The sequence below is a fragment of the Chlorocebus sabaeus genome, chromosome 11, assembly GCF_047675955.1.
Source record: "Chlorocebus sabaeus isolate Y175 chromosome 11, mChlSab1.0.hap1, whole genome shotgun sequence".
In the NCBI taxonomy this organism is placed as follows: domain Eukaryota; kingdom Metazoa; phylum Chordata; class Mammalia; order Primates; family Cercopithecidae; genus Chlorocebus; species Chlorocebus sabaeus.
The window spans coordinates 65851428-65879136 of record NC_132914.1 but is presented as its reverse complement, the minus strand read 5'-3'; the positions used below and the strand labels follow the sequence as shown (position 1 = coordinate 65879136).

The 27709-nt window shown below is 38.1% G+C and overlaps 1 protein-coding gene across 8 annotated transcripts in view; it reads right to left on the bottom strand.

Annotated features, from left to right (window-relative positions):
• Positions 1–2397: 2397 nt before the first annotated feature.
• Positions 2398–27709, bottom strand: part of RAP1B (RAP1B, member of RAS oncogene family) — a 50778-nt gene continuing 25466 nt past the window's right edge. For 3 of the 8 annotated variants that reach the window (XM_008003959.3, XM_008003960.3, XM_073020926.1), the window contains exons 2-8: positions 15299–15381; positions 13614–13682; positions 12013–12069; positions 9753–9893; positions 6938–7081; positions 6151–6267; positions 2398–3723 (exon numbers count right to left, since the gene is read on the bottom strand). In XM_008003959.3, the coding sequence (XP_008002150.1) occupies positions 6181–6267; positions 6938–7081; positions 9753–9893; positions 12013–12069; positions 13614–13682; positions 15299–15355 (555 nt within the window). In that variant the 5' untranslated portion in view covers positions 15356–15381 and the 3' untranslated portion in view covers positions 2398–3723; positions 6151–6180. The remainder of the gene's footprint in view (positions 3724–6150; positions 6268–6937; positions 7082–9752; positions 9894–12012; positions 12070–13613; positions 13683–15298; positions 15382–27709) is intronic. The other 5 variants (XM_073020929.1, XM_073020928.1, XM_073020927.1 and 2 more) reach the window with 4 other exon arrangements.

Genomic DNA, 27709 nt, shown 5'->3' with positions numbered 1-27709 from the left:
AAAAAAAAAAAGGAAAATCAAATGTATTGATGCACTGTCACAAATAGAACAGACTTACTTATCTTTTGTTTTTTTTCTAAGACAGGGTCTCACTCTGTTGCTGTGGCGTGAGTGCAGTGGCGCAAACACAGTTCCCTGTATCCTCCATCTCCTGGGATCAAACAATCCTCCTCAATAGCTGGGACTACGGGTACACATATGCACCACCATGCCCAGCTAATTAAAAAAAAAATTATTTTTTTTAAGAGGTGGGGTCTATGTTGCCCAGGCTGATTTTTGTTTGAAAAAAAAATTTTAGTCTTACAAATCACAATGTTAAGGCTCACTGATAGATGAGACAAGCCTGCAAACACTTCTAAGGTTTCTAAGGTAATAGTTAAGAGTATTAATTATAAAACACTGAAACTCCCTTTTACATTTCCAATATTTAAAGAGACAGAATAGATGGAGATTAAATTCAATGAAACACAGATTAAGAGTTTACCTCAAAGAAAAGTTGTAGTGATGAGTTTTGATTCTAAGTTTGCTGTCCCACAACTAAAGATGGAATGATTTTAAAAAACAAGGCAAAACTTCATTTTATAAATGGAATTTTAAAAATTTCTATTTGTAATGCCCATATATGGTAAAGATGAGCTATTTACATTTAAGAAACAACTGAATCAACAAGAAAGTCAATACAGGGTTTTTACACTTTTTAGAAAAACGTAAGTGAAAGACCACTTTGATTTTCTCCTAAAACTCAAGTTTCTCCAAGTATCCTCGGGGACATGCAAAGGAACTCATGCCTTTTCTGACTCAATTATTTTAGTATTTTCCCATTAAGCACCAGAAAAGTCAGTCTACATGAGTTGTGTTCCTAAACTGCAGTTACTATTTTGTATAGGAGAAAATGGTGCTTTTTGCCAAACCACAACCTTATTCCAATCAGCATTAAAAAAAAAAAAATTACATATGTATTATATATATATTTTATATATATATATATAGACCTAGAAGATAACACTGGCATTCATTTCACTCTTCTATGAAGTAGGTATTATCATTCTCATTTTACAGATAAGGAAACCAAGGCACCCAACCAAAGGCATATAGTAGGAAGTGGAAGAGCTGGGATTAAAACCCAGGAAGTCTGGCTCCAAAGTTTATATTCTTATTCACTATAGTAAACCATCCACCTTGTAACCCTAACATTCATCTGTAACTAATGTGTTGTTTCCCACCAGAGCAGTAGTTCTTAACCAGGGTGATTTTGCCCTCCAAGTTCACCTCCCCTGTCCCCCAGCAATCCAACTGGGGGACATCTGGCAATGTCTGGAAACATTTTTGGTTGTCACAACTTGAAGGCTGGGGTGGTGTTACTGGCATCTAGTGGGCAGATATTAAAATTCCTATAATGCACAGGAGAGTTGCCAGAATACATTATCAAATATAAAACATCAATAGTGCTGAGATTGAGAAACTCTTCAATAGAATATAAATTCTAGGAGGGCAGCATTTCATAGTTGACCTTGGTTGCTGCTACATCATTAGGCCTAGAACAATTTTTACACTTAAGTACTTAATTTGTCCAGTGAATCAATATTTAGTTGTTCGAGCCTACAACTGTGCCTGGTACATAGCTGGTAGGCAGCAAACATTTATTAAAAGTAATTATTGAATTAATGGCAGTATCAACGGATGTAACAGGACATACTAAATTGAAGTAATTTTAGTGTTTCACAGTCCCAGTTTTTTGGGCTTAATTTTTTTCCCAAATGACTATAAATAAAACCAGTTCATCCAAAAACAAGTCTCTTTCGTAAAGAATCAGACCTTTTTCTTAACATGAAAGCCTTTAAAAATGTATCATTCAAACAGTGTATATTTAGGGGATTAGCAGATACCCCTCTATTAGATATTATCACTAATTAATTACTCCAGTAGCTGGAAAATACTTTGAAAAAGTTTGTGTGAAGAGCTTCTTTACAATTTATTTTTACATTTTAAAAATAATTCTGTAAGAATTCAGTTCTTACAGAAGAATTCAATTATAGCATATTTAAGAAAAATATCGATTATCTAAAAAGTGCTTAATCCACATCAGATTTTTATAACCACAATATTCTAACTTCATCCTATATTTTAAAAAATTCATAGTGTAACATCCATCAAAATATTTTAAATCGTTCGTCTTTTACCTACCTCCTGAAAGAGCTACTGAACATTACCCAAAGGCTCTGTTCATAAGTAATACTGCTTGATTTACAAAATTATTTCTCAAGGAAAACTTCAAAAGGTGGTTATGTGGATACTTGAACAATACCAGAAAACCCCCTGCTTACTTATTCCTGTAATTAATGAGTCTGGTTTGCCCAAATGTTAAATTATGAAATCACGCTGTGTAAAATGCACCTATTACAATTAAAACCAGGGTAAACCCATATTTATTTACTAGCACTGTTAAAACATTACACAAAACACATTCAAGTGGCAAGTAATTATAATGCAAGCCCTTGCATGGCAATCCAAATTTATTGAACTACTGATGCTAAGTTATACAAAATTGCACCACTTTAATTAAGGCTTTTAGTTTACATTTGGCCACCTCAAAGTAGTTGTAACATTAGGTTGGTCAATTTAAATACTGTGGCTCCCTGTTGGATAGACACACAATCTTTACATCCAAACATTAATGCATACAAAGCAACAAGGCATTGTTAAATAAAACAGCAATAGTTACTGCAAATTAGGCCTTGTGACCAATTACATATGATTAAAATTACTTCCCACATTCACATCCACAGTACTCGTCCACCATTTAACATCTCAACCAAAACGTTACACATGTGAAACGATCACTAACAGGCAAAAATACTAAACCTGTATATTTGGTATTGCAAATACACTTATGCATGAGCAAGCAAGGGATTCACAGTGAGAATCTACAGCTGCAGAAGCCTGAAAATGATTTACAAAAATTGTTAAATCATTAAAAAATTGTTTGAAAATATACACTTCTTGTTGTAGACCCCCACTGTACACACGACTATAAACATTGTTCCCTATGTAAACAAAAAAAGGAAACATATAATAAGAGATTTGAAAAGTCTGGACATTTCCTTCCCAACAGATATTAAAGGCAACGTCTTTAATCTAAGACATTATACTGAAAGGACTATCATATTTTAAAGACAAGATCACTGTCTCCACAGGTTTTTTAAAAATTAAAAAAACTATATAGCTGTGTTAATCAAAGCGCTTATTTTGTACAATAATAATGACCTTGAATTTCTTAAAAAAAATTACAATAAGCTACAAGTATCAAAGAAGCGAAGTTATCTGGAGTAGTCTATATAGGAGCTCTTTGGACTTTCTTTTATTATGCTAAAATAGTGGTGCTTTTAGGATTTACATTATTGTACTCTCCAATACAAAGTATGGGGCATGTTAAAGTATACAGTACACCATTTTCATACATGTACAACATTGGTGGATGAAGAATGTCTCTTAGCAGTAATACTGGATGTAGCCTCTGGTTTTACCAGCTGCGTACTCTAGGACTATTATATAAGTAAAAATCTCTCTTGTGATACTGGAAAGTGATTAGAATGTGCAAACTGATATAGTAGCTTTCATCCGCCTCTTAAAGGGTACCACCACAGGAAAGTCCATTTAAGATGTTGATAGGTTTAACAAAGTTGGAATGCTGGCACTGTTGAATTGGGCAACAGTTCTTCAGACCTGTCAAAAGGAAAAAAATTAATTAAAAACATGGGCTGGAAAAAGTAAAGACCCAAAAGGAAACAGTTAAGAAAACAAGTCTTAAAAAGTGTTAGAAATGAATATAATCTAGGTTCTTGTTCTAGGCATTACATTAGTGGCAATGTACCACAATTAATGGCAGACCTTTTCATCTTTTCATTCCAAAAAGATGAAGTCTATTCTGTTGCCCTCTTGAGAGTCAGTTAAATGAAAATCTTAGGAACAGAAAGGGAAAGTACCTTTGTGCACATTTTTGTGCATTACCTTCCAAGGATTAAAAAGGAAAAAAATCACATTAAAATTGTTAGTCAAGTCAACCTTACTAGAATTAGGATTAAAAAGTCAGATAGCAATATTAACAAAATGGGTGATCCTGTGTTTACACAATCGTAGTGTAATCCTAGAATTAGATCATAAGTATAGAATGCACATCTAACCATTTTTTTTCTAGTATCAGATAATCAAGTTCTTCCTTACTCTTTCAATAAGAGTGGCTAAAAAGCTCGTTCAGAGAAGCAGACAAGTAGAATTTATTTCATGATGGTGTTTTACAGATTTACAATCACGTTATATACTTTCTAATTCCACATTTAAACATTCTATTAAGACTGATGTCAGAAAAAGTTGGTATTATACTAAAATCACATGTAAAGTTTTTTAAAAAGTAAACTTAGAACTGTTAAATATGTACTTTGAATAATTTTCTACATACATGCCTGCACTAAAAAAATGTTTCCTATTTTATTTTCCTGGTGATCAGACTTGTTACAAGCTCCGAAGAGTTGTTAATATAGACGTGGCTGCTGAAATAATTTTCACAAATGCCTAGAACTTTAGGTCCTCATTCTGAGTCTGAATGAGGTTTGCAATCAAGTTTTCTAAATCCTAGCAGACTTGCAAATTAAAGACAGATGGAAGTGTGTGAGCTCAAGCACATGTGTGCTGCTAAGAATGGGCACGTGGTCAGGAATTACAGGATATCAGAATGAGATGATGTATCACTAAACAGAAAGTCCTAGATGGAAGGTGGGAATAAAAACTCTAAAAAGATACAGAATCAAAGTGCTATGGCAGCACTGAGTCAATTAACACAGGAAGAAACAAGAGTCAGGAATATCAAAGGTTCTTAAGAATGAACAAACAGTTTAACAATAGTTTAATGACAGCTGAAGAGGAAACCATTATCATTGGCAAACAGCAGCTAATAGTTGAGTGTTAAGTATGTGCCAGGCAATGAGAGAGATCTGTGCAGCAAACCCCCATGGTACATGTTTACCTATGTAACAAACCTGCACATCCTGCACATGTACCCTGGAACTTAAAAGTTGAACGGGAAAAAAAAAAGTGACTGGCGCATGATGAACATCTCAGGGGTGGGGGTGGGGTGTGTGTGTGTGTGTGTGTGTTTTAAATTAGGGATGGGGTTGGCTGGGCATGGTGGCACACGCCTGTAATCCCAGCTACTCGGGAGGCTGAGGCAGGAGAATTGCTTGAACCCAGGAGGCGGAGGTTGCAGTGAGCTGAGATTGCACCACTGCACTCCAGCAAGGCGACAGAGCAAGACTCTGTCTCAAAAATAAATAAATACATATAAATAAATAAATAAATTAGGGATGGGGTCTAGCTATGTTGCCCAAACTGATCTTCGACTCCTTGCCTCTAGCAATCCTGCCTCAGCCTCCCAAACTTCTAGAAATATAGGCATGAACCGCTGTACTTGGCCATGTTAGGGGTTTTTATTAGCAACGCTACCCTGTATTTATCTTAATACAGAATTTATCATGTTTTGCAATTAACTGTCTTTCTCGTTCAGTATACCTGAATTAGCTTAAAGTAATTAAGAGTCAAGGAGAGAAGGCTGGTCTTGTTCACCACTGTATTGCCAGCACCAACCAGTATACAGAATGAACTTATTTAGAATATTCACTTAGTCAGGTGTGGTGGCGCATGCCTGTAATCCCAGCACTTTGGGAGGCCAAGGTGGGTGGATCACTTGAGGTCAGGAGTTCAAGACTAGCCTGACCAACATGGAGAAACCTTGTCTCTACTAAAAATACAAAAATTAGCCAGGCATGGTGGCACATGCCTGTGATCCCAGCTACTCGGGAGGCTGAGGCAGAAGAATTGCTTGAACCTGTGAGGCGGAGGTTGTAGTGAGCTGAGACTGCGCCACTGCACTCCAGCCTGGGTGACAGAGCGAAACTCCATCTCAAAAAAAAAGAATACTTTACTCATGATGATAAGTAAATATTTTAATTAATAAGATAGCATACTAACTCATGGATATCTTATAAAAATAAACCATTTATTTTTCAGAACAAAAAGAATTCTATACTTGCTTTCATGACAGAGTGCCCTTAATAAGGTTGAGTGATTAAAAGTTAGAGGAAAGATAAGTGAACATACCTGGCTCAGAGCTACAATGCATTTAGTATATTAAAGCAGCTGACATGATGACTTTTTGCGAGCCTTCCCAGGCACTGGAGTTTTTCTGTTAATTTGCCGCACTAGGTCATAAAAGATCTGCAAATACATTAATTTGTTTTAATTTACAGGAGGAACACCTCCCCCCACAAAAATAAAAAAGTAAATTGAAAAAACAGAAATTTCCATGGATATAAATTAATCCCCAGAATTGTTCAGCTAAGGAATGAGAATAAAATCAGGTGTTATAACTGCCAAGCTCAAAGTTTTGGGGGAGTGTTAATATTGTGCTCCTTAAAATACTTAATTGAAGGAGCTGCAGAGACCTTAACTTAGTTCAATTAGAACATTTACCATCACACAAAGAAAAAATCCGTTTAAAAACTGTAAGTTTTTGCTCTACAACATGACTTGGAGCCTTTCAAGAACCACGCATGCCTTTTGGCATTTTAGTCTCTATTTTTTTCATAACATCCTTCATATACCTGAAGTCTTAATCTGTCTTCCCTATCCCTGTATTTTCTGTCCAGTCTTCCTTTTTCATGGTACATATCAATGTATAAGTATTTAATAGAGATTGAAATAGTATTGTTGTTTATTTACTACATGGATACATTTAACATAAGAGGTTTTTTTTTTTTTTTTTTTTTTTGTCCTGTAACATCATTATGTACCCTGAGTATATATTAAGTTGGGGTTAAGACATTTTCTGTTCATCTTCAATGTTGTACTTCAAATAAAGAGCCACTGTAAGTATATTTGACCATACCTCATTAACATTTATTTTTGATTTTGCAGAAGATTCTAAGAATGCACAGTTGTTCCATTGTCTTGCTAGATTTTGACCTTGTTCCTTTCCTACAACTCTTTCATCTTCCAAGTCACACTTATTACCAACAAGAATCATTGGAACCTAAAAATACATTTGTGAGAGTAAAAACAAATAAGTAAATATGCTATATGAATTGAAATAAAAAGAATTCTAAGAGTCAAATCTAAGAATTACTTTTCATATAATGCCACAGAAAAAAATTAATAATGTATAATAAAATTTACAGCCTTAATAATTTAATCTGTAACATAAACATAAGTATTAACTTTGATGTCAATTATCTCCACTGCCTTCTCTTTTCATGGAGATGTCAAACAATAACTCCAAAGGGAAGAAAAGAGAGAAAGAAAGAAAACTCTCATATGTTAAGTAAAAAGAACACAACCTAGTCAATGTAGACATAAATAAGACACTTTTACATAAAATTTTGAGAAAACAAGCTATGATCCTGTTATGAGAGATGGGGGAAAAAACCTTAAAATTTTATCATAATGAACTTACAATTAATTATACTAAGCAAAACATAAACTTTTTAAAAGGAAGTACAAAAAGGTGTTACTGTGAAAATCTAATATATTTCAGCATTTTAAAATGTTTCTCTAAAGGGTGTGAATCAACTTCAAGTTTTCTGGTTTCCTGACGTGCATTTATTAAACTCAGCATTCTCAGTTGCACAACACGAAAAGGAGAAATTTGGAAGGCCCCCAAAGCAGAATTTTTAATTTCTCAAAGTCTTGTATTAAAAAACCCAATCAAAGCCGGGCACAGTGGCTCACGCTTGTAATCCCAGCACTCTGGGAGGCCGAGGCAGGTGGATCACCTGAGGTCAGGAGCTGGAGACCAGCCTGGCCAACAGGGCGAAACCCTGTCTCTACTAAAAATACAAAAATTAGCCGGGTGTGGTAGCACACGTCTGTAATCCCAGCTACTTGGGAGGCTGACACAGGAGAATTGCTTGAACTTGGGAGGCAGAGGTTGCATTGAGCCGAGGTCGTGCCATTGCACTCCAGCCTGGGCGACAGGGCAAGACTCTGTCTCAAAAACAAAAAAAAACAAAAAAAAAACAAAAAACCACTCAAACTTAATTTACTAAAAATCAAGACCACTTATTAAATGGATTTACAAATTAAAAAATGTTTCCTGAGGTTGCTGTAATTATGTAGGGTCCCTCCAAATTCCCTTGTTTCAGAAGTCCAGAAAATAACAGTATTTACCATGGGTGTCTCCCAGCTCTCACAATATTTGCTATAATTAAACTGCAGTACAATGAGTCTTATTTATTTATTTTGAGACAGGGTCTCACTGTCACCCTGGTTGGAGTGCAGTGATGTGATCTGGGCTCACTGCCAACCTCTACCTCCCAGGCTTAAGCAATTGTCCCACCTCAGCCTCCCAAGTAGCTGGGACCACAGGCACGCGACACCACGCCGGCTAATTTTTTTTTTTTTTTTTTTAAATTTCTGGTAGAGGTGGGGTTTTGCTGTTTGCCCAGGGAGGTCTTGAACTCCTGAGCTCAGGGGATCTACCCGCCTTTGCCTCCCAAAGTGCTGGGATCAGAGGTGTGAGCTACCATGCCCAACCTAGTTCTTACGGTATCCAGATCAGCATCACCAACACCACCTCGAAACTTGTTAAAAATGCAAATTCTTGGGCCCTACTGCTGACCCACTGAATCAGAAGTTCTGAGATCTCAGCCCAGCAATCTATGTTTTAACTGGTCCTACAGGTGATTCTGATGCAAAATCAATTTTGAGAACCACTGCTGTATTTAGTGTGATGAGGAATTAAACTCCATTATGGTAGACTCTGAAGGGGCACCTAAATTAATGATGTTAGAATCTAATGTATTTGTTGCCTTTCTTTAAAAATTATTATTATTATTGTCTGGGCACAGTGGCTCATGCCTGTAATCCCAGCACTGTGGGAGGCCGAGGTGGGTGGATCACCTGAGGTCAGGAGACCATCCTGACCAACATGGTGAAACCCCGTCTCTACTAAAAACACAAAAATTAGCCAGGTGTAGTGGCATGCGCCTTCGTCCCAGCTACTCAGGAGGCTGAGGCAGGAGAACTGCTTGAACCCAGTAAGGTGGATGATGCAGTGAGCCCAGATTGCGCCACTGCACTCCAGCCTGGTGACAAAGAGTGACACTCCAGCCTGGAGACAGAGTGCACTCCAGCCTGGAGACAGAGTGAAACTCTGTCTCATAAAATAAAACTAAAAAAAAGACCAGAGGCAGTGGATCATGCCTGTAATCCCAGCACTTTGGGAGGCTGAGGTGGGTGGATCACAAGGTCAGGAAATCGAGACCATCCTGGCTAACATGGTGAAACCCCGCCTCTACTAAAAATACAAAAAATTAGCCGGGCGTGGTGGCAGGCACCTGTAGTCCCAACTACCCTGGGAGGCTGCGGCAGCAGAATGGCGGGAACCCGGGAGGCGGAGCTGTCGCGCCACCGCACTCCAGCCTGGCGACAGAACGAGACTGTGTCTCAAAGAAAAAAAAAAAGGAGGAAGGGTATAACATTTAATTTTCACAGGATAATGGCAAATGAGGAAATTTCTCACTTTCCACATGATATATATTTGAAAACATGTATGGGTATTTTTGCCTTTCAAGGAAAAAGTATAAAAAAACCAACACCCCCCTCTTCACCAAAATACATGAGCTTTAAAATGAATTTAAATTTAGACTTATACAATTATAATCAGAGTTTTGAAATAAAATATATTTATTAGGAAGTCAGCTTACATCATCAGTGTCTTTAACTCGAAGAATCTGTTCTCTCAGGTCTTGTAAATCGTTAAATGTGGACTGTGCTGTGATGGAATAAACTAATGCAAATCCTTGTCCATTTTTCATGTACAAATCCCTCATTGCTGTAAATTGTTCCTACAATAGAAAGAAAGGAACGTTAAAAAACAAGAATGTTTTGACAGTTATTTTTACAATTTCGAAGTCTATAATTATAGCTCAATGAAGAATACTGTAGTATTATGTAACTTTGTTAAAATTACAATCTATGACGAGATACTATTTGAAAAACTGGCATTTTAGTTCCTTTTTTTGAGACAGAGTCTTGCTCTGTCACCAGGCTGGAGTGCAGTGGCGCGATCTCAGCTCACTGCAACCTCTGCCTCCTGGGTTCAAGTGATTCCCCTGCCTCAGCCTCTAGAGTGACTGGGACTATAGGCGGGTGCCACCACGCCTGGCTATTGTATTTGGTAGAGATGGGGTTTCACCATGTTGGCCAGGATGGTCTCCATCTCCTGACCTCGTGATCTGCCCATCTCGGCCTCCCAAAGTGCTAGGATTACAGGCGTGAGCCATCACAGCTGGCCAGAAATAGGTTTCTTATTTAAAAATCATACACCAAAGTAGATTTATATATAAAAAATATACTCAAGTGGAACAGAAATACCCCGTCCCCAAAAGTTACTAAAGGCAGCTTTTAAAATACATCATAATGTGTAAGAGCACCTCAACTGTATCAGCCAAGTTAATCTATACAGCTATGACTCAAATGCTGTAGTTCTGTAGGGCTCCATCAGCATGATCTACACCATCCCATTTTCCCCATACTACTTTTTCTTCGCTAGACTGAGAGCATTCAAAGGTAAGAACACAGTGCCTGACATGTATCAGGTATTCAAACATTAGCTGAATGAATACCATACACCAAGAACAAATCTTCCCTTCCTCTTCACATACCTACAAATCGTTTGTCTATAAATACCTGGAAGGAGAACAGATACCAATCAAAATATTTCTTTTTCTTTTGAGATGGAGACTCGTTCTGTCACCCAAGCTGGAGTGCAGTGATGCGTTATCAGCTCACTGCAACCTCTACCTCCAAGGTTCAAGCGATTCTCCTGCCTCAGCCTCCTGAGCAGCTGGGACTACAGGTGCCTGCCACTGCGTCTGGCTAATTTTTGTATTTTAATAGAGACGGGGTTTCACCATGTTGGCCAGGCTTGGAACTCCTGACCTCAGGCGATCCGCCCACTTTGGCCTCCCAAAGTGCTGGGATTACAAGGCGTGAGTCATCGCACCCAGCCTCAATCAAAATATTTCACACAGCTGCTGAGGAATGAATGTATGCCTGTATTATTTGAAATATGGTAATATATTGTTTTAAAAGTACTAGTGAGACTGAAAATTTTCCTTCTAACACATTTTCTAAACTTTTAAATGACCCACTGCAATTACAAAAAGTGCAATATACTTTGTTTTGTTTTGTTTTTGAGATGGAGTCTTGCTTTGTTGCCCAGGCTGGACTGCAGTGGCGCGATCTTGGCTTACTGCAACCTCCGCCTCCTGGGTTCAAGCTATTCTCCTGCCTCAGCCTCCCGAGTAACTGGGATTACAGGTGTGTACCACCACACTCGGCTAATTTTTTTATATTTTTAGTAGATATGGGGTTTCACTGTGTTGGCCAGGCTGGTCTCAAACTCCTCACCTTAAGTGATCCACCCACCTTGGCCTCCCAAAGTGCTGGGATTACAGGCGTGAGCTACTGCGCCCAGCCAATATAAAACTAAGAATTCAACAGAACAACAACAACAAAAAGATTTAAAGTTTAGCAACCAGTACTCTTATTTTTTTTTTGAGACACAGTCTTGCTCTGTCACCCAGGCTGGAGTGTAGTGGCACAGTCTCCACAGTCTTAGCTCACTGCAACCTCTGTCTCCTGGGTTCAAGAGATTCTCCTGCCTCAGCCTCCTGAGTAGCTGGGATTACAGGCATGTTCCACCATGCCCGGCTAATTTTTATATTTTTAGTAAAGACGGGGTTTAGCCATGTTGGTCAGGCTGGTCTCGAACTCCTGACCGCAAGTGATCTGGCAACCTTGGCGTCCCAAAGCGCTGGGATCAGAGGTGTGAGCCACCACGACCAGCTGCAAGCAGTACTTTTAAATAAGCTTAACTAATATTTGTCTATAGAGTACTAGCGTTTATGAAGTCAATACTGTACAAACGGTGCATATACTTTGATACTTAGTTTTACCTACCGTTCCTGCAGTATCCAAGATTTCAAGCATACACTGTTGTGCATCTACTTCAACTTGCTGGTAGAAAAATTAAAATACATGTTCATTTTTTAAATGTAAGACTACCTTAATATACACAAAAAAGCTAATGTATCAAAAATAAGACACACAGATTATAACAACTTTACAAACTAATATCAAGTAATACTTCAACAAAGCAGGAGGAAAAATAGCTAAGTAATCAAGATTCAAAGACCCCCAAATTGTAATCGGGTTCAAAAGCCATGTGTTCTCAAGTCAACACAGGGAAACCTACAAGATCCAGTCTCAATATGATCTCTCAGCACTTAATTCTAGAGAAAAAATAGTTTCAAAATAGCTCAAATAAATAAACAAAACCAGCAACAGTTCCAACAATATCGTAAGTAATCTATCTCAATTCTCCCATGATACTTTCGATATACCTCATTTCTCTAGGTAACTATATGCCCTCACCATACTGGAACAAGATTTCTGGTATTAAGGAAGCAGAGCCACAGCTATTAAATAAATTGCACATATATCCCTGTTACCCCTTTCCATCTAATATTTCCTAGGGAAAAATAGGTATTTAGAATTAGATATAGAAAGAAAAGAGTATTACTGTCTCACAGCTGGGGTGCAAAAAAGTTTCCAGTTTTTTTTGGTAGACTGTGGACATGGAGGGAGGAACAGAAACACACTATTTGTACAACAGCAGGGCCAGGTTAGTTGCTTCATAGAAGTTGGGAAATACCTCTTTCCCTACTATGTTAAAAACGTCTACACATTGTTTTATTGTCACATAATGTTAGTGGTCACAGGAATTCACCTTACTATAGGCTGAGCATTCCTAATCTAAAAATTCAAAAATTGCAATGTTCCAAATCCAAAACTTTTTGAGCCATGTGTGGAACATCATGCTACAAGTGGAAAATTCCACACATGAGCTCACGTGACCAGTCACAGTCAAAATGCAGCCAAACTTTGCTTCATGCATAAGAATATTAAAAATATTACATAAGATTATGTGTATAAGGTGTATATGAAACCATGAATTGTTTAGACATGGGTCCCATTCTATTTCATTATGTATATACAAATACTTTAAAATCAGAAAATAATCTGAAATCTGAAAACACTTCTGGTCCCAGGTATTTCGGATAAGGGATGTTCAACCCATATTGTGAGTGGTGGCACTTTCTCAAGAGGTTAGTAAGTAGAAAGCTTAGGAAGACTTGTGTCCACCTATTTCTAGGTTAAAAAGAAGGGAGCTTGAGAGTAATCAGTCTTGCTAGGTAGGGGTTAGGAAGTAACATGGGGCTACTACTTGAAATGGATGGCATGCTTTAAAGTTTGCGTGTCAAATTACAACTTTAGGGTCAGGATAAACTTAAAATTCTGTGAATATGTGAGAGTATGAGGGTTTATGATCCTCTTAAACTGGTAAATATGCAATGCCAGAAAGTAATTGTAAACTTTTCCCACTAATTTTGTAAATTAACTCTGCCTCCATCCTACTTTGTATAAAACATTCAATAATTATACAGCTAAAATATTTATATTAAAATCAAAAGCAAAAGGCTTTCCAAAGTAATATATACCTTTCTATAAGAATCTTCTATCGTAGGATCATATTTTTCTACAAAAATTCCTTGAACAAACTGTACAGTCTGAAAAAAAAATTAAGAAACCATTATACTTCTAAAGAAAAGAGTACATTGAATCTTTAAATTGTAAACTGATTTCACACAGGGAGTTACACCATTGGCGAAAAAAACCACAGCCAGTACTACATTTGAATGTATATATTTGGTAAGAAAATTACCTCAGAAAGCTGTTTTCTTTTTTATTTTTAAATAAATAATCACTATGCTCCTTATTGGGTAATTCTAAATTTAGAGATCATATATTTAAAAATTTTAAATGTCTCTTGTTTCAGTCTTTTATTATTTTTTTTCTTTGAGACAGAGTCTTGCTCTGTCTCCCACGCTGGAGTGCAGTGACACAATCTTGGCTCACTGCAACCTCCGCCTCCTGGGTTCAGGCCATTCTCCCACATCAGCCTCCCAAGTAGCTGGGATTACAGGCATGCACCACCACATCTGGCTAATTTTTGTATTTTTAGTAGAGATGGGGTTTCACTATATTGGCCAGGCTGCTTTAGAACTCGACCTCAGGTGATCTGCCCGCCTTGGCCTCCGAAAGTGTTGGGATTACAGGTGTGAGCCACCGTGCCGGTGTTGTTTCAGTCTTAAGAGCTTAAATTTGAATTTTAAATTAGAAATTGACTAATTGTTATGTATACACACATACATGCACAATCAACTGACCTCCCCACCACTTTGGATACAAATTGAAAAAGCAGTTCATTTCACATCATATATACTTCTCCGTTTGTTCCAAGCATGTCAATTCTCAGCTAGGTGGCCTTTCTAAGTGGCCAAGATGGTTTATCTTATGAGCGAGGCAGAAGGTCAATCTATTTGCTTGTGAGGCTTTGCTAAGCTCTCAACTATTCATCAAATTATTTTCCCTACGTTTTTCCCCTTTCCCAACCCTCATTATCGAGTTACTCTTGCTACACCATTCCTTGATGCAGAAAACATGGCCATTAAAATAATAATGTAAAACTGGACAGTCAAATGTAATATTTGAAGAAGACTTTTTATAAGCTTTGATATTTTCTAACATAAAATGTATAGGGTAAGACTATTTGTAAGAAGAAAAAGCAAGCCAGGCATGGTGATTTATGCCTGCAATTCCAGCACTTTGGGAGGCAAAGGTGGATTACTTGAGGCCAGGAGTTTAAGACCAGCCTGAGCAATACAGCAAGACACCATCTCTACAAAAAACTTTAAAAATTAGCCTGGCATGATGGCACATGCCTGTAGTCCCAAGCACTCAGGAGGCTGAGATCACCTGACCCCTAGCCTGGGCAACAGAGTGAGACCCTGTCTGAAAACAAATAAAAATAAAAAGACCAAAACTTATTCTACCTGCCTCTGAAATGCAAATGCAAAAAGACACATATTTGTATGCTCTCAATCTCTGTGCTTAGCTCAAATTGTATTCCAGCATAATTCGTGTCATTCTGGAGTCAATGTTCCAGAGAGAATATGATCCACCCAGATATAATTAAAAGTTGAGTAAAATTACAAGAAAAATATTACATTGCTTCTAAAGTCATTAAGGGATTTTATCTTAACAAAGACTTATCAAAACCTAAAACTCAACAGAAAAAGAACGTCTCGGAGTGAAAGGCTTAGGTAAAGTAAGAATGACTTACCAAAGCAGACTTTCCAACGCCTCCTGAGCCAAGAACGACTAGCTTATACTCACGCATGATGCAGGCTTGTCAAAACCTAGTACCTTATTAAAGAAAAAAGAAAAAAAAAAAAAGAATTCTAAGTAAAGTTTTGTATTCCTGTGCTTTTCACAGAAATAAAACATTCAGGAAAATAGATTTATTTAAAATGATTACTATACAACACAAATACGGAGCACCCTATAAGCAGACTTACTAAAGGATGCTCAGAGGTAGAAGAAAACTACAGAATCACTTGATATCAGGAGTTCAAGACCAGCCTGGCCAACATAGCAAAACCCTTTTTTTGGGGGGGGTGCGGTGCTTCACCACGTTGGCCAGGATGGTCTCAATCTCTTGACTTCATGATCCACCCGCCTCGGCCTCCCAAAGTGCTGGGATTACAGGCGTGAGCCACCATACCCAGCTGCAAAACCCTGTTTCTACAAAAAAAAAAAAAAAAAAAAAAAAAAAAAAAAAAAAAAAAAATTAGCCGAGTGTGGTGGCACATGCCTGTAATCCCAACTGCTCGCAAAGCTGAGGCATGAAAATTGCTTGAACCTGGGAGGCAGAGGTTGCAGTGAGCTGAGATCACGCCACTGGGCTCCAGCCTGGGCAACGCAGTGAGATTCTGTCTCCAAAAAAAAAAAAAAAAAAAAAAAAAGATTTAATGGGATACAAAATAAAAATTGATTTAAGGAAATTTTCAAAAGTACTCTGGCACAGACCCAATAGCTAAGGTAAAGAGATGGTCTTTCTTTTTGTATATGGGTTCAGGTCTGAAATAGGAAACTTAAAATGGAAAATTGGTAATCTGAAAAAATCTGCAATGGTTGAGATTTTCAGTCTTACAAACAAGCTAGAAAAAACTAAATAAAAGGGTCTTTGTTTTTGAAGAAATGAAAACCTACAGATGAAGCTACTTGTACAAAGAGAGCCCACAGGAGAAACTGATGTTGTACGTTCACTAAGAAATGGAAGTACAATAACCCCAAATCTGTTCAATATTGCTGCTCCAAGGGTAATATGAGCATCCAATTCTCCATCCTTCCTCCACTGGGGGTGGGAGTGGGACTGACTACATATAGTCACAGGAAACCTTTTTGGGCTGATGGAAGTGTTCTAAAAACTGGTTGTAGTGGGCTGGACTACGCCTGTAATCCCAGCACTTTGGGAGGCCAAGGCGGGCAGATCACGAGGTCAGGAGTTTGCGACCAGCCTGGACAATATGGTGAAACCCCACTTCTCCTAAAAATACAAAAAATTAGCAGGGCGTGGTGACGGGCACCTGTAATACCAGCTATTCCGGAGGCTGAGGCAGAAGAATCGCGTGAACCTGAGAGGCAGAGGTTGCAGTAAGCCGAGATTACGCCACTGCACTCCAGCCCTGGCAAGAGTGGGAGACTCCATCTCAAAAAAAAAAAAAAAAAAAAAAAAAAAACAAAAAAACAAAAAACCCCACAAAACAAAACACGCCAAAAACCGGTTGTAGTGATGGCTGAGCAACTGCGCAACTATATATATTCACTAAAACCTCCAAACGTAACACAACTGACCGAAACAACATAAAAACTACTATTTTAAAATACTGAATATAAAAACTATACATTTATCAGAGGTGTTTTCTAAGAGACGTATGCCTTTATTTTCTTATCTCACAAAGGTGGCTGAGTTGGCTGTGGGAGTTATACTACTTTAGTGAGATCAGGGACTCTTTTTCCCAGCTGCTTCTTTTATCCATGAATGAGCATTATTATTTGTTGCTAGAATGAGTCAGGTTAATCCATATTATTGTATCTATCAGTAATTTGCTCCTTTTATTATTATTGATTAAAATATACCATCTGAATACATGACATTTTCTTTACCCATTCACACCAGCTGATGAAAATTTGGATTGTTTCCAGTTTGGGGATGTTATCAGGGTATTTTTGTTACCTTAAAGAGCAAAACAAAACAAAAAAGCCCCAACGGTACGACAGTCAAGATTTGAATTAATATTTTTTCAAATCTATGCTTTCTACTACACCAGTCTTGAAACACTGTTTAAAAGACTTTTTTTAAGACTGAAATAACAGATTTTTATTGTGAATGTCAACTCCGACTGACTGGCAACAGTCATTGTCCTGTTTTTAGGATGGTGTGGTTGCATCTAGTTTTCAGAAAGGACAACTCTGCTCAATAAGCAACGTAACTGGCTTGTAGTGCTGGTAGGGACTGGGAAAGAGTTGTAGCACCTGTATCTGTGTAATATTTGTGATCTCTAGGCATAACCTTTCTGTTCAAGTGTTCTTTTCCTGAAGTCCTTAGTTCAGGTTAAGAATGAGCATTTTGAAATATGTCAATTCCCTAAAATTTCATGCACAATTAAAAATGGGAATAGTTACATCAGATTTTCAAAGAGATTTGTAACAACTACTATTTGAGACATTGAGATTAATTGTTCTCTTTCACAGAACCCCATGGGGGAACAATTTTGACAGCATAGCATAGTGGCGAATGGTACCTAAGTTTCAAATCGTGGTTTTCTATAATCTTGGGCAAATCATGAAACCTTTCAGAGCCTCATTTTCCTTCCAGGTAAAATTAAGATAGTAACAGTTACATGATAAGGTTGTGAGATGGATTAAAAAGAATGTAAACTCCATAAGGATAGGGATTTTTGTCTGTTTTACTCACTGCCGTATTCCCAGAACCTGAAACTGTGCCTGAAATATGTGTTCCATAAATTAAAGAAAGAATAAGGAAACAAATGTAGTAATTCTTCAGTCACTGACACAACACCTTGCACATACTCGGTCAACAAAAGATAAATTTTAGGCTGGGCGCGGTGGCTCACGCCTGTAATCCCAGCACTTTGGGAGGCCCAGGCGGTCGGATCACTGGATGTCAGAAGTTCAAGACCAGCCTGGTCAACATGGTGAAGCCTCTAAAAATACAAAATTAGCCAGGTGTGGTGGCACGTGCCTGTAATCCCACTTACTCGGGAAACTGAGGCAAGAGAATACCTTGAACCTAGGAGGCGGAGGTTGCAGTGAGCCCAGAGCGCACCACTGCACTCCAACCTGGGCGACAGAGCAAGACTCCGTCTCAAAAAAAAAAGTAACTTTTAAAATAATAGTAAAGTCAATGGTTTGAGCTGCCACTCACTACACTAAAAAGAACTGCTATTCCTTCAGTTAAGAATCACTGCTCGACTTTGTTTTTTTTTTTTTTTTTTTGAGACGGAGTCTCGCTCTGTCGCCCAGGCTGGAGTGCAGTGGCGCAATCTCAGCTCAATGCAACCTCCGCCTCCCAGGTTCACACCATTCTCCTGCTTCAGCCTCCCGAACAGCTGGGACTACAGGCGCCCACCACCATGCCCGGCTTGTTTTCTGTATGTATTATTTTTAGTAGAGATGGGGTTTCACCGTGTTAGCCAGGTTGGTCTCCATATCCTGACCTCGTGATTTGCCCGCCTCGGCCTCCCAAAGTGCTGGGATTACAGGCATGAGCCACCACGCCCCGCCCACTGCTTGACTCTTTAATCTATAGCTCAATAAAACATATAAGAACCCTCCATGTCGGCCGGGCGCGGTGGCTCAAGCCTGTAATCCCAGCACTTTGGGAGGCCGAGACGGGCGGATCACGAGGTCAGGAGATCGAGACCATCCTGGCGAACACCGTGAAACCCCGTCTCTACTAAAAAATATAAAAAACTAGCCGGGCGAGGTGGCAGGTGCCTGTAGTCCCAGCTACTCGGGAGGCTGAGGCAGGAGAATGGCGTAAACCCGGGAGGCGGAGCTTGCAGTGAGCCGAGATCCGGCCACTGCACTCCAGCCTCGGCCACAGAGCGAGACTCCGTCTCAAAAAAAAAAAAAAAAAAAAAAGAACCCTCCATGTCAATATAAAAAAGCAAAAAGCTGTGCACACATCAGTATTGTGAATCATTTAAAAATGTTCAGAGATAATGACTGGGAAATAGCCCTCTTTTAAGTATTTAAAAAACACATTACTAAACAAAAATCCTGTAATATTGGCATTATCTCTGACAGCTAATATTAATCACAGAAGTCTTAATGAAATCTATTGTACCTCAAGTTATGCAGATTGCAATTTTGACAGCCTAGGAGGAATCTCATTATTGAAAAAATCTTGAGAGTATAATAGAAAATAAATTTCAATTCCCTGGAATAAAAAAAAAAGAAAAAAAAAACACAACAAGGTGGTAGGATAGGGAATTGTTTTTCTTTTCCTTTTGCTTATTTTTTTGACAGTTCAATTGTTAATAAATAAAAAAATATACAACAAATGAAACAAAACCTGAAGTTAACAGAGAAATTGTGAAGTTGTTCCATAATTACCCCAATATTATATAATAGGAATGCTGATAATTACTGGTATTTTTAAGAAGCAGACTTTAGAAAATTCAAAAATACCAAGTTTAGCCACTCAACTCATAGAGTAACTACAAAACACTGATGTTGGAAGAGAAAAGTATTTCTTGGATTAATAAACTAATGGTGAGGGTACCTTTTTAAAGAAATAAGCAGGTACGCATAAAAGAATCAATTAAAGTTTAATTCTGTTCTTTAAGCCTTAATTACTTCCCAGAAAACACTTCTCAAAAAGGGCTAAGAGATGCTTAACTACTGAAAATTACAACATTAAACATATTTTAAGTGCTTTATAGGAAAAGAAATACTCAATGTAAATGCTGACATTTTAAACACCTATCTTACATCAATGCAATATTTACCATTAATTAGCAAGCAAAGTTTATCTAGAATGAAAAGATAAATAAGGTAGCAAAGGACTTAAGTTAGTACTTTAACTGGTGTGCCACAAGCAAATGATTATATTCTGAGAAGCTTGCTCATTTTTAACTACTTGTACATCAGGTAGTTAGAAGATAAGGATTAAGTCAAAAAGAGGATACAAAGTAATACCAGAATACCTGATATTACAAATTATTAAGAGTTCTGACTATCAGAAGGTATTACTGTCATGTACTACCATTTAAAGTGAAGAGATTTTGGAAGAAAAATAAAAACTATAATCAACAGAAAAATAAACTCAAAGAAATTTTAGAATGAACAACCTTCAAGAAGTCAAAGGCAACACAAGTTAAATGAAACTGTGTTAGCAATGAGAGATATTGGCTAAATACTGTGCCTAAAATTATGGTGCTATTGGTCTACTGTGTAACATTCTACTTTGAATTTCCAGCATAAGTGATGGGATTTTGTTCATTTACATGTGCTCTCTTTACGGTATTCCTTGTAAACAATAGCATTTGTAAAACCTGGATGCAGTTTGAAACTATCTGTACAGTTAAGAATTACTAGTTAACAATAATATGCCTATGTATGAATTAATCTGCAAATGTAGTATATTTGAATTAATCTTTAGTCTATGAATTAACCAATTATACCAACTAATGAGGGACTCCTGGATCTTCATTTTACTCAACCCGTTAAACAGAAAAGACTGTAGCATATATGCAAAATGAACTTAATGTTATCAACAGTGCAACTATATGATACTTCATCAGCAAAAAGGTGCAATTTCTATATCAAGTAGGCACATACACAATTATAAACTTTATGCATGATTCACATTGCCTCTCCAACACAATCTAATATTACAGATGAAGAAAATCAATTAAATCTCTAAAGAAAGCTATCAAAATACTAAAAATTCCACTACTGTTCAAACAAAGTATTTTCTACACTGATTTAATTTGTTTTTATCTTTGATTCAGAGGAACTGTGGAATGCACTGATTTTTTTCAAATGCATAAATGTTTCTGCTATTTATCTGAATATATTTTTGGGGTAGTTTTTAGTATTAGGTAATTTACATTTAAAGATTCCTAATTTGAGTTCCTTATATAATCACCTAAAAGTTCTGTGACTACAACTAACCTGACTGATGAAAGTAACTGACAGCTTTTACACTTGGCTATTTATTTCTTGCAAAATACCTACTACCTTACTCATTTGTTTAAAAGTAGTTTACTTATGATTACTTCCACAACTTTTTCCATTTCCTCTACAGGCTGGAGTTTTACTTGCATTGGTTCTTTTTTATCAATTTAAAAAGTTGTTTAATTCTAGTTTTGGAGCAAACCACAGCAAAGACATGGAAAGACAAGAAAACAAAACCTCCTTTGGCATTGTCCAGAGTCAGGTTTCAGTGGCTGCTTCGTAACTATTTGAAATGAAAGTAGAAGAAGGGGGTGGTGGCTCATGCCTATAATGCCAGCACTCTGGGAGACAGAGACAAGTAGACTGCTTTAATGCAGGAGGAGTTCAAGACCAGCCTGGGCAACATGGCAAAACCTAGTCTTTACAAAAAATACGAAAATTAGCCAAGTGTAGTGGCACACACCTGTAGTCCCAGCTACTTGGGAGGCTGAGGTGGGAGCATCACTTGAGCCCAGGAGGTCGAGGCTTCAGTGAGCCATGTTTGTGCCACTGCACTCCAACCTGGGTGACAAGTGAGACCCTGTCTCCAAAAAAAAAAAAAAAAAAAAAAAAAAAAAATTCATATTCTACATTAAGTTCAGTAAATTTATCTAAGATAATATTTCATTAATCAGAAATTATTAACTAGTATTTTCACAAAACAATAATGAATGCAATAATAATTCTGAGTTCACAGAAAATCCTGAAGACATGACTCAAAGAAAATAAAAACTGGTATTACTGGGTAGTTTTTTTTTTTGTCTAAATGTGTTCACTATATTAAACATCACAATGCAAATAACTGATTTAATTATCCAACATTCTGGATTGCCTGTAACATTCTTCCTAAGATTCAACTGTAGATATTACTGTTCCAAATTATGAACAAGGGTTATTCTAAAAAATCACTGAGGAAACTAAAAAGCGTAACAAAATGATAAATTTATGTATTAAAAAGAAAATTCTTGTTTACTTGGTGCTGAAATTTATTGAGGACATAGTCCATCATCTCAAGAACTGTGCTGGTCAGAAAAGAAAATCTAAGAAGTGACACCTTCCATTAACACTACTGTAATACAGCATTCAATATTCGACACCCATAAATAATATACTGAGTGTCTAATACGTGTTAGGCACTATTCTAGGCAGTGGGAATATAAAGCAGTGAACAAAATACCCTGTCCTCAGAATTTATAATCCAGAGTGAAGGGTATAGAGGGGAAACAAAGCCAATATAAAGTGTCAGGTGTGATAAGCAGTATGGAGGAAAAAAAAACAAAGGAGATAAAATGGATGGTTTTATACAGGGTGGTTATGAAGGACTTCTATTAAGGTGAATCTATATAGCTCGGTACACAGAGTCCTGTCAATGGATTGGTATTAAATTTTGTTTTTAACAAAAGACTACCATTAAGCTTTGTCCTGTTGAGCATTTTAAAAAATCATCTTTGTGCTGGGCACGGTGGCTCATGCCTGTAATCCCAGCACCCTGGGAGGCTGAGGCGGGCAGATCACGAGGTCAGGAGATGGAGACCATCCTGACTAACATGGTGAAACCCCGTCTCTACTAAAAATACAAAAATCAGCCAGGTGTGGTGGCGGGCGCCTGTAATACCAGCTACCCAGGAGCCTGAGGCAGGAGAATTGCTTGAATCCAGGAGGCAGAGGTTGCAGTGAGCCGAGACTGCGCCACTGCACTCCAGCCTGGCAATAGAGCAAGACTCAGTATCAAAAAAAAAAAAAAAAAAAAAATCTTTGGTGGGGTGACATGCTAATTAGTTAAATTTGGATTTGGGAATCAGAGATTTATCCAGCCCCTTCCTCTGCAAAAAGGGGCATAAATGGGATTTCTGGAGAAGTCTAAATGTAGTTGGTCTTATGAGGTGCTGTTTTTCAATATGTACGAAATGCCCTTTGGTGATTTCCCATGCCAGCTCTTTACAGGAGGATATTTATCTCTTTTCCTCAACTGTGTAGCAAGAACACCACAGAATCAGGACAGCACATTTCAAGATGCAGTTCTTAGGAGGTGTCAAGGAAATGTCTCTGAAGCATTCTTGCACTAACTCAGCCCACAGTGATCATTCTCCTTCATGACAAGTTATACCAAATACTTTAGGACTTGATTATGTATTACCTTGTACTATTTTCTAAGGAGACAACAAGCTGTAGAAAGTAACATTAACTTTGAATTTAAGCAGCTCTATTTAAAAAGTTGTTTATCTTGAGATAAATCACTTAATTCTCGGTTTCCAGATTCCTTGTCTACAAAAAGACGGAATGAGGGAAGGGGGAAATATTGAACACTCAGATGCCTTACATCAGTCAGCTAGCCATGTAAATGCCTGAAGCAGTAAGGTCTTATTAGGTAATAACGTGAACTGTGGTCAAGTAGAGAGTGAATGCTTTATAGGTGAAGTCATTTGAATTCTAAAAATTATGAATATTGTATAAACCAACAAAATCAATTTGAGAGATAAGAGATCTGAACCCTGGTCTGGCAGTTTTTGACTTCTAGACTAGATCCCTAAAGTCCCTTTCAATTATAAAATGTTTTGTTACAATAATGTTACATGCACCAGACTTTGAAGAATTAAACATAAATGGAATTTTAAAAGCATCTTAGGTTGGGCATGGTGACTCATGTCTATAATTCCAGCACTTTGTGGGGCCGAGGTGGGCAGATCACTTTAAGTCAGGAGTTCGACACTAGCTGGCCAACATGGTGAAACCCCGTCTATACTAAAAAATACAAAAATTTGCTGGGCATGATGGTGCACGCCTGTAATCCCAGGTGCTCAGGAGGCTGAGGCAGGAGAATCATTTGAATCTGGAAGGCCGAGGATGCAGTGAGCCAAGATCGCGCCACTACACTCCAGCCTAGGTGGACAGAGGAGACTCCATCTCAAAAAATAAAAATAAAAATAAGTTGAGCAGTGATTCTTAACTGAAGGAATAGCAATTCTCTTTAGTGTATTGAGTGGCAGCTCAAATCACTGACATTACTATTATTATGTCTCAAAAAAAAAGTTATATTCCTTAATTACTATAAAAAATATAAATTGCATTAGTAATAAAATGTAATGATAATCTAAATATTCCTTCTCTAACTTCATAATGGTGGTTTGATATTATAGATATATTAGTCATTATCTTTCAAAAACAATACACATTTTAAAAAGGAGTGAAAATAAACATAAGACAACATCCTTACTCCTAAGGTATGCACAACTGGGAAAATCCATTAAGATTAGTGGGCATTCAACCAGGACAAGATGCAACCACATTTTCTTTTACCTTCTCGCAAGCTAGTCCAAGATGCTTTATGCAATAAAAGCAATATAACTAAAAATTAGGGCACAGACATGACATCCTCTCTCAGGAAACACACTTCTCTTCAAATAATATCACAAATAAAGAGACTGACTGCATAAGGGATTATACAAATTGGTTACAGAGATTAAGACTGGGAAGTAAAATATAAAAAGTAAAAACAAGTGACTACCAAGGAAAAAATCTATATACCAAATATACAAAAAATGTGGACTAGTGAGACAAGTGTCACCAGAATGTACTATAAAACATTAAAGCCAACAACAGATTACCTTTAAAGACTGCTTTAATCCTATCCAGGATAAAACACAGCAGACCAATGGAATTTTACTTTAAATTTATATTAATCCAATTAACAAAATTTATCCAAGGTTACCTTAAAAACTTTGAATCCAAAATCTTGAAAAGCAAACAAATTAACTCATAAAAAAAATGGACCCATGTTTAAGTAACATAAAGCAATTCTACATTTTAAGAAGATGAAACTAAATAACTGACATTTTAAGAGACTTCGTTAACTGAGTGAGGCTAGTTCACAATTGGTAAATAAAGAAATCGTGGCGCTGGTTTGAGGCCCAAACTCAGTTTTTCCTTATACACTTAAAAGTAAATACTGTATCATCTTTGGAGCTCAGTGTGGTAAAACATGAAATCTGGAAATAAGGAGACCAAAACCAGCTATGTAATTTACCAGGGGGTGGTCATTTATTTCTAGGCTGGCGTCTTTTATTTATGTTTTTTGAGATGGAGTTTTACTCTTGTCACCCAGGCTGGAGTGCAGTCACTGGTGTGATCTCAGCTCACTGCAACCTCAGCCTCCCTGGTTCAACTGATTCTCTTCTCTCAGCCTCCAGAGCAGCTGGGATTACAGGGGCGTGCCACCACACCTGGCTAATTTTATATTTTTAGTAGAGGTGGGGTTTCACCATGTTGGCCAGGCTGATCTTGAACTCCTGACCTCAGGTGATCCACCCGCCTCAGCCTCCCAAAGTGCTGGGATTACTGGCGTAAGCCACTGCACCTGGCCTCTAGGCTGGTGTCTTAATCTGTGAAATACGGACAACAATAATACTGACTGTACAGAGTTGAGGGACAGATTAAATAAGAATGTACACTGTTGATAAAAGCATTAAATGTTAGTTATTACCATCATCAAGCAGCTGCAGGGTAGTCCTTATGTTGGTGTCCACTATTCGGTCTATAAATGTTTGCTGAATAAAGATTAATAATTCTTTTCCAGCAAATGACAGAAGTACAGACTTTTAAAAGATGAGTAATAAGTTATCTTTTTACAGGTAAATTGCCATTTAAGTTCATATCAATTATTGACAGATGCCATGAATCCCAACTGAAGATGAAATACACAAATCTTGGCATTAAAAAAAGTAGGGACAGGCCGGGTGTGGTGGCTCACGCCTGGAATCTCAGCGCTTTGGGAGGCCAAGGTGGGTGGATCACCTGAGGTCAGGAGTTCCAGATGAGCCTGGCCAACATGGTGAAATGCCATCTCTACTAAAAATACAAAAATTAGCTGGGCATGATGGCGCACACCTGTAATCCCAGTTATTCAGGAGGCAGGAGAACTGCTTGAACAGAGACTCCCGTCTCAAAAAAAAAAAAGTAGGGGTAGGCATGGTGGCTCACGCCTGTACAACCCCAGCATTTTGGGAAGCTGAGGTGGGAAGACTGCTCGAGACTAGTCTGGACAACACAGCAAAACCACACTTCTACAAAAAATTTATAAAGTAGCTGGGTGTGGTGGTACATGCCTAGAGTCCCAGCTGCTCAAAAGAATGAGATGGGAGGATCACTTAAGCCCACCAATTGGAGGTTACAGTGAGTTATGATTGCATTACTGCACTCTAGCATGGGTGATGCAAGACCTTGTTCCTAAAACAAACAACAAAAAAGTAGTTCTTATACTTGCCTTCGAGGAATTACAGTCCAGTAGAAATGCCCTGCAGCAGAAACGCTAGTGTTAAAACTAACTTCTGGGTTCCAGAGACAACTGCTCTTAACTTTATAACCTGATTTATTTAAATCTCATTAATAAATGAAAAAGTAGCTTATAAGAATCAAATCCTTGAAAAGCAATAAGCAACATTTAAAAAGCGTGATTTCTTTCCCTTAAAATACGCCAAAAAATAGCTGAGTGCAGTGGCTCATGCCTGTAATCCCAGGACTGTGGAAGGCCGAGGCGGGCGGATCACCTGAGGTCAGGAGTTTGAGACCAGCCTGGCCAACATGGTGAAGCCCCAACTCTACTAAAAATATAAAACAAAAAAAAAATTACCCAGGCGAGGTGGCGGGCGCTTGTAGTGACAGAGCGAGACTTGGTATTAAAAAAAAAAAAAAATCTCAGGCCGGGCGCGGTGGCTCAAGCCTGTAATCCCAGCACTTTGGGAGGCCGAGACAGGCCGATCACGAGGTCAGGAGATCGAGACCATTCTGGCTAACACGGTGAAACCCCGTCTCTACTAAAAAATACAAAAAACTAGCTGGGCAAGGTGGCAGGCGCCTGCAGTCCCAGCTACTCGGGAGGCTGAGGCAGGAGAATGGCGTAAACCTGGGAGGCGGAGCTTGCAGTGAGCTGAGATTCGGCCACTGCACTCCAGCCTGGGCGACAGAGCAAGACTCCGTCTCAAAAAAAAAAAAAAAAAAAAAAAAAAAAAAAAAAAAAAAAAAAATCTCTGCATGGGTATAACCAAAAGGGAAATTTTGCAAAACACTGGTGACAAGCAGTTCTCCAATCTCAAGCTGTTTAGCTACTGCACTCACCCCCCCAACCCCAGTTTGAAATTTTGTGATCCTAAATTATAAAGAAAGGCCTAATTAGGCCAGGCACACTGGCTCATGCCTGTAATCCCAGCACTTTGGGAGGCCGAGGTGGGTGGATTGCTTGAGGTCAAGAATTCGAGACCAGCCTGGCCAATATGGTGAAACCCCGTCTCTACTAAAATACAAAAATCAGCCAGGTGAGGTGGTGAGCGCCTGTAATCCCAGCTATTAGGGAGGCTGAGGCAGGTGAACTGCTTGTACTCAGGAGGCGGAGGTTGCAGTGAGCCGAGATCGCACCACTGTACTCCAGCCTGGGTAACAGAGTGAGACTTTG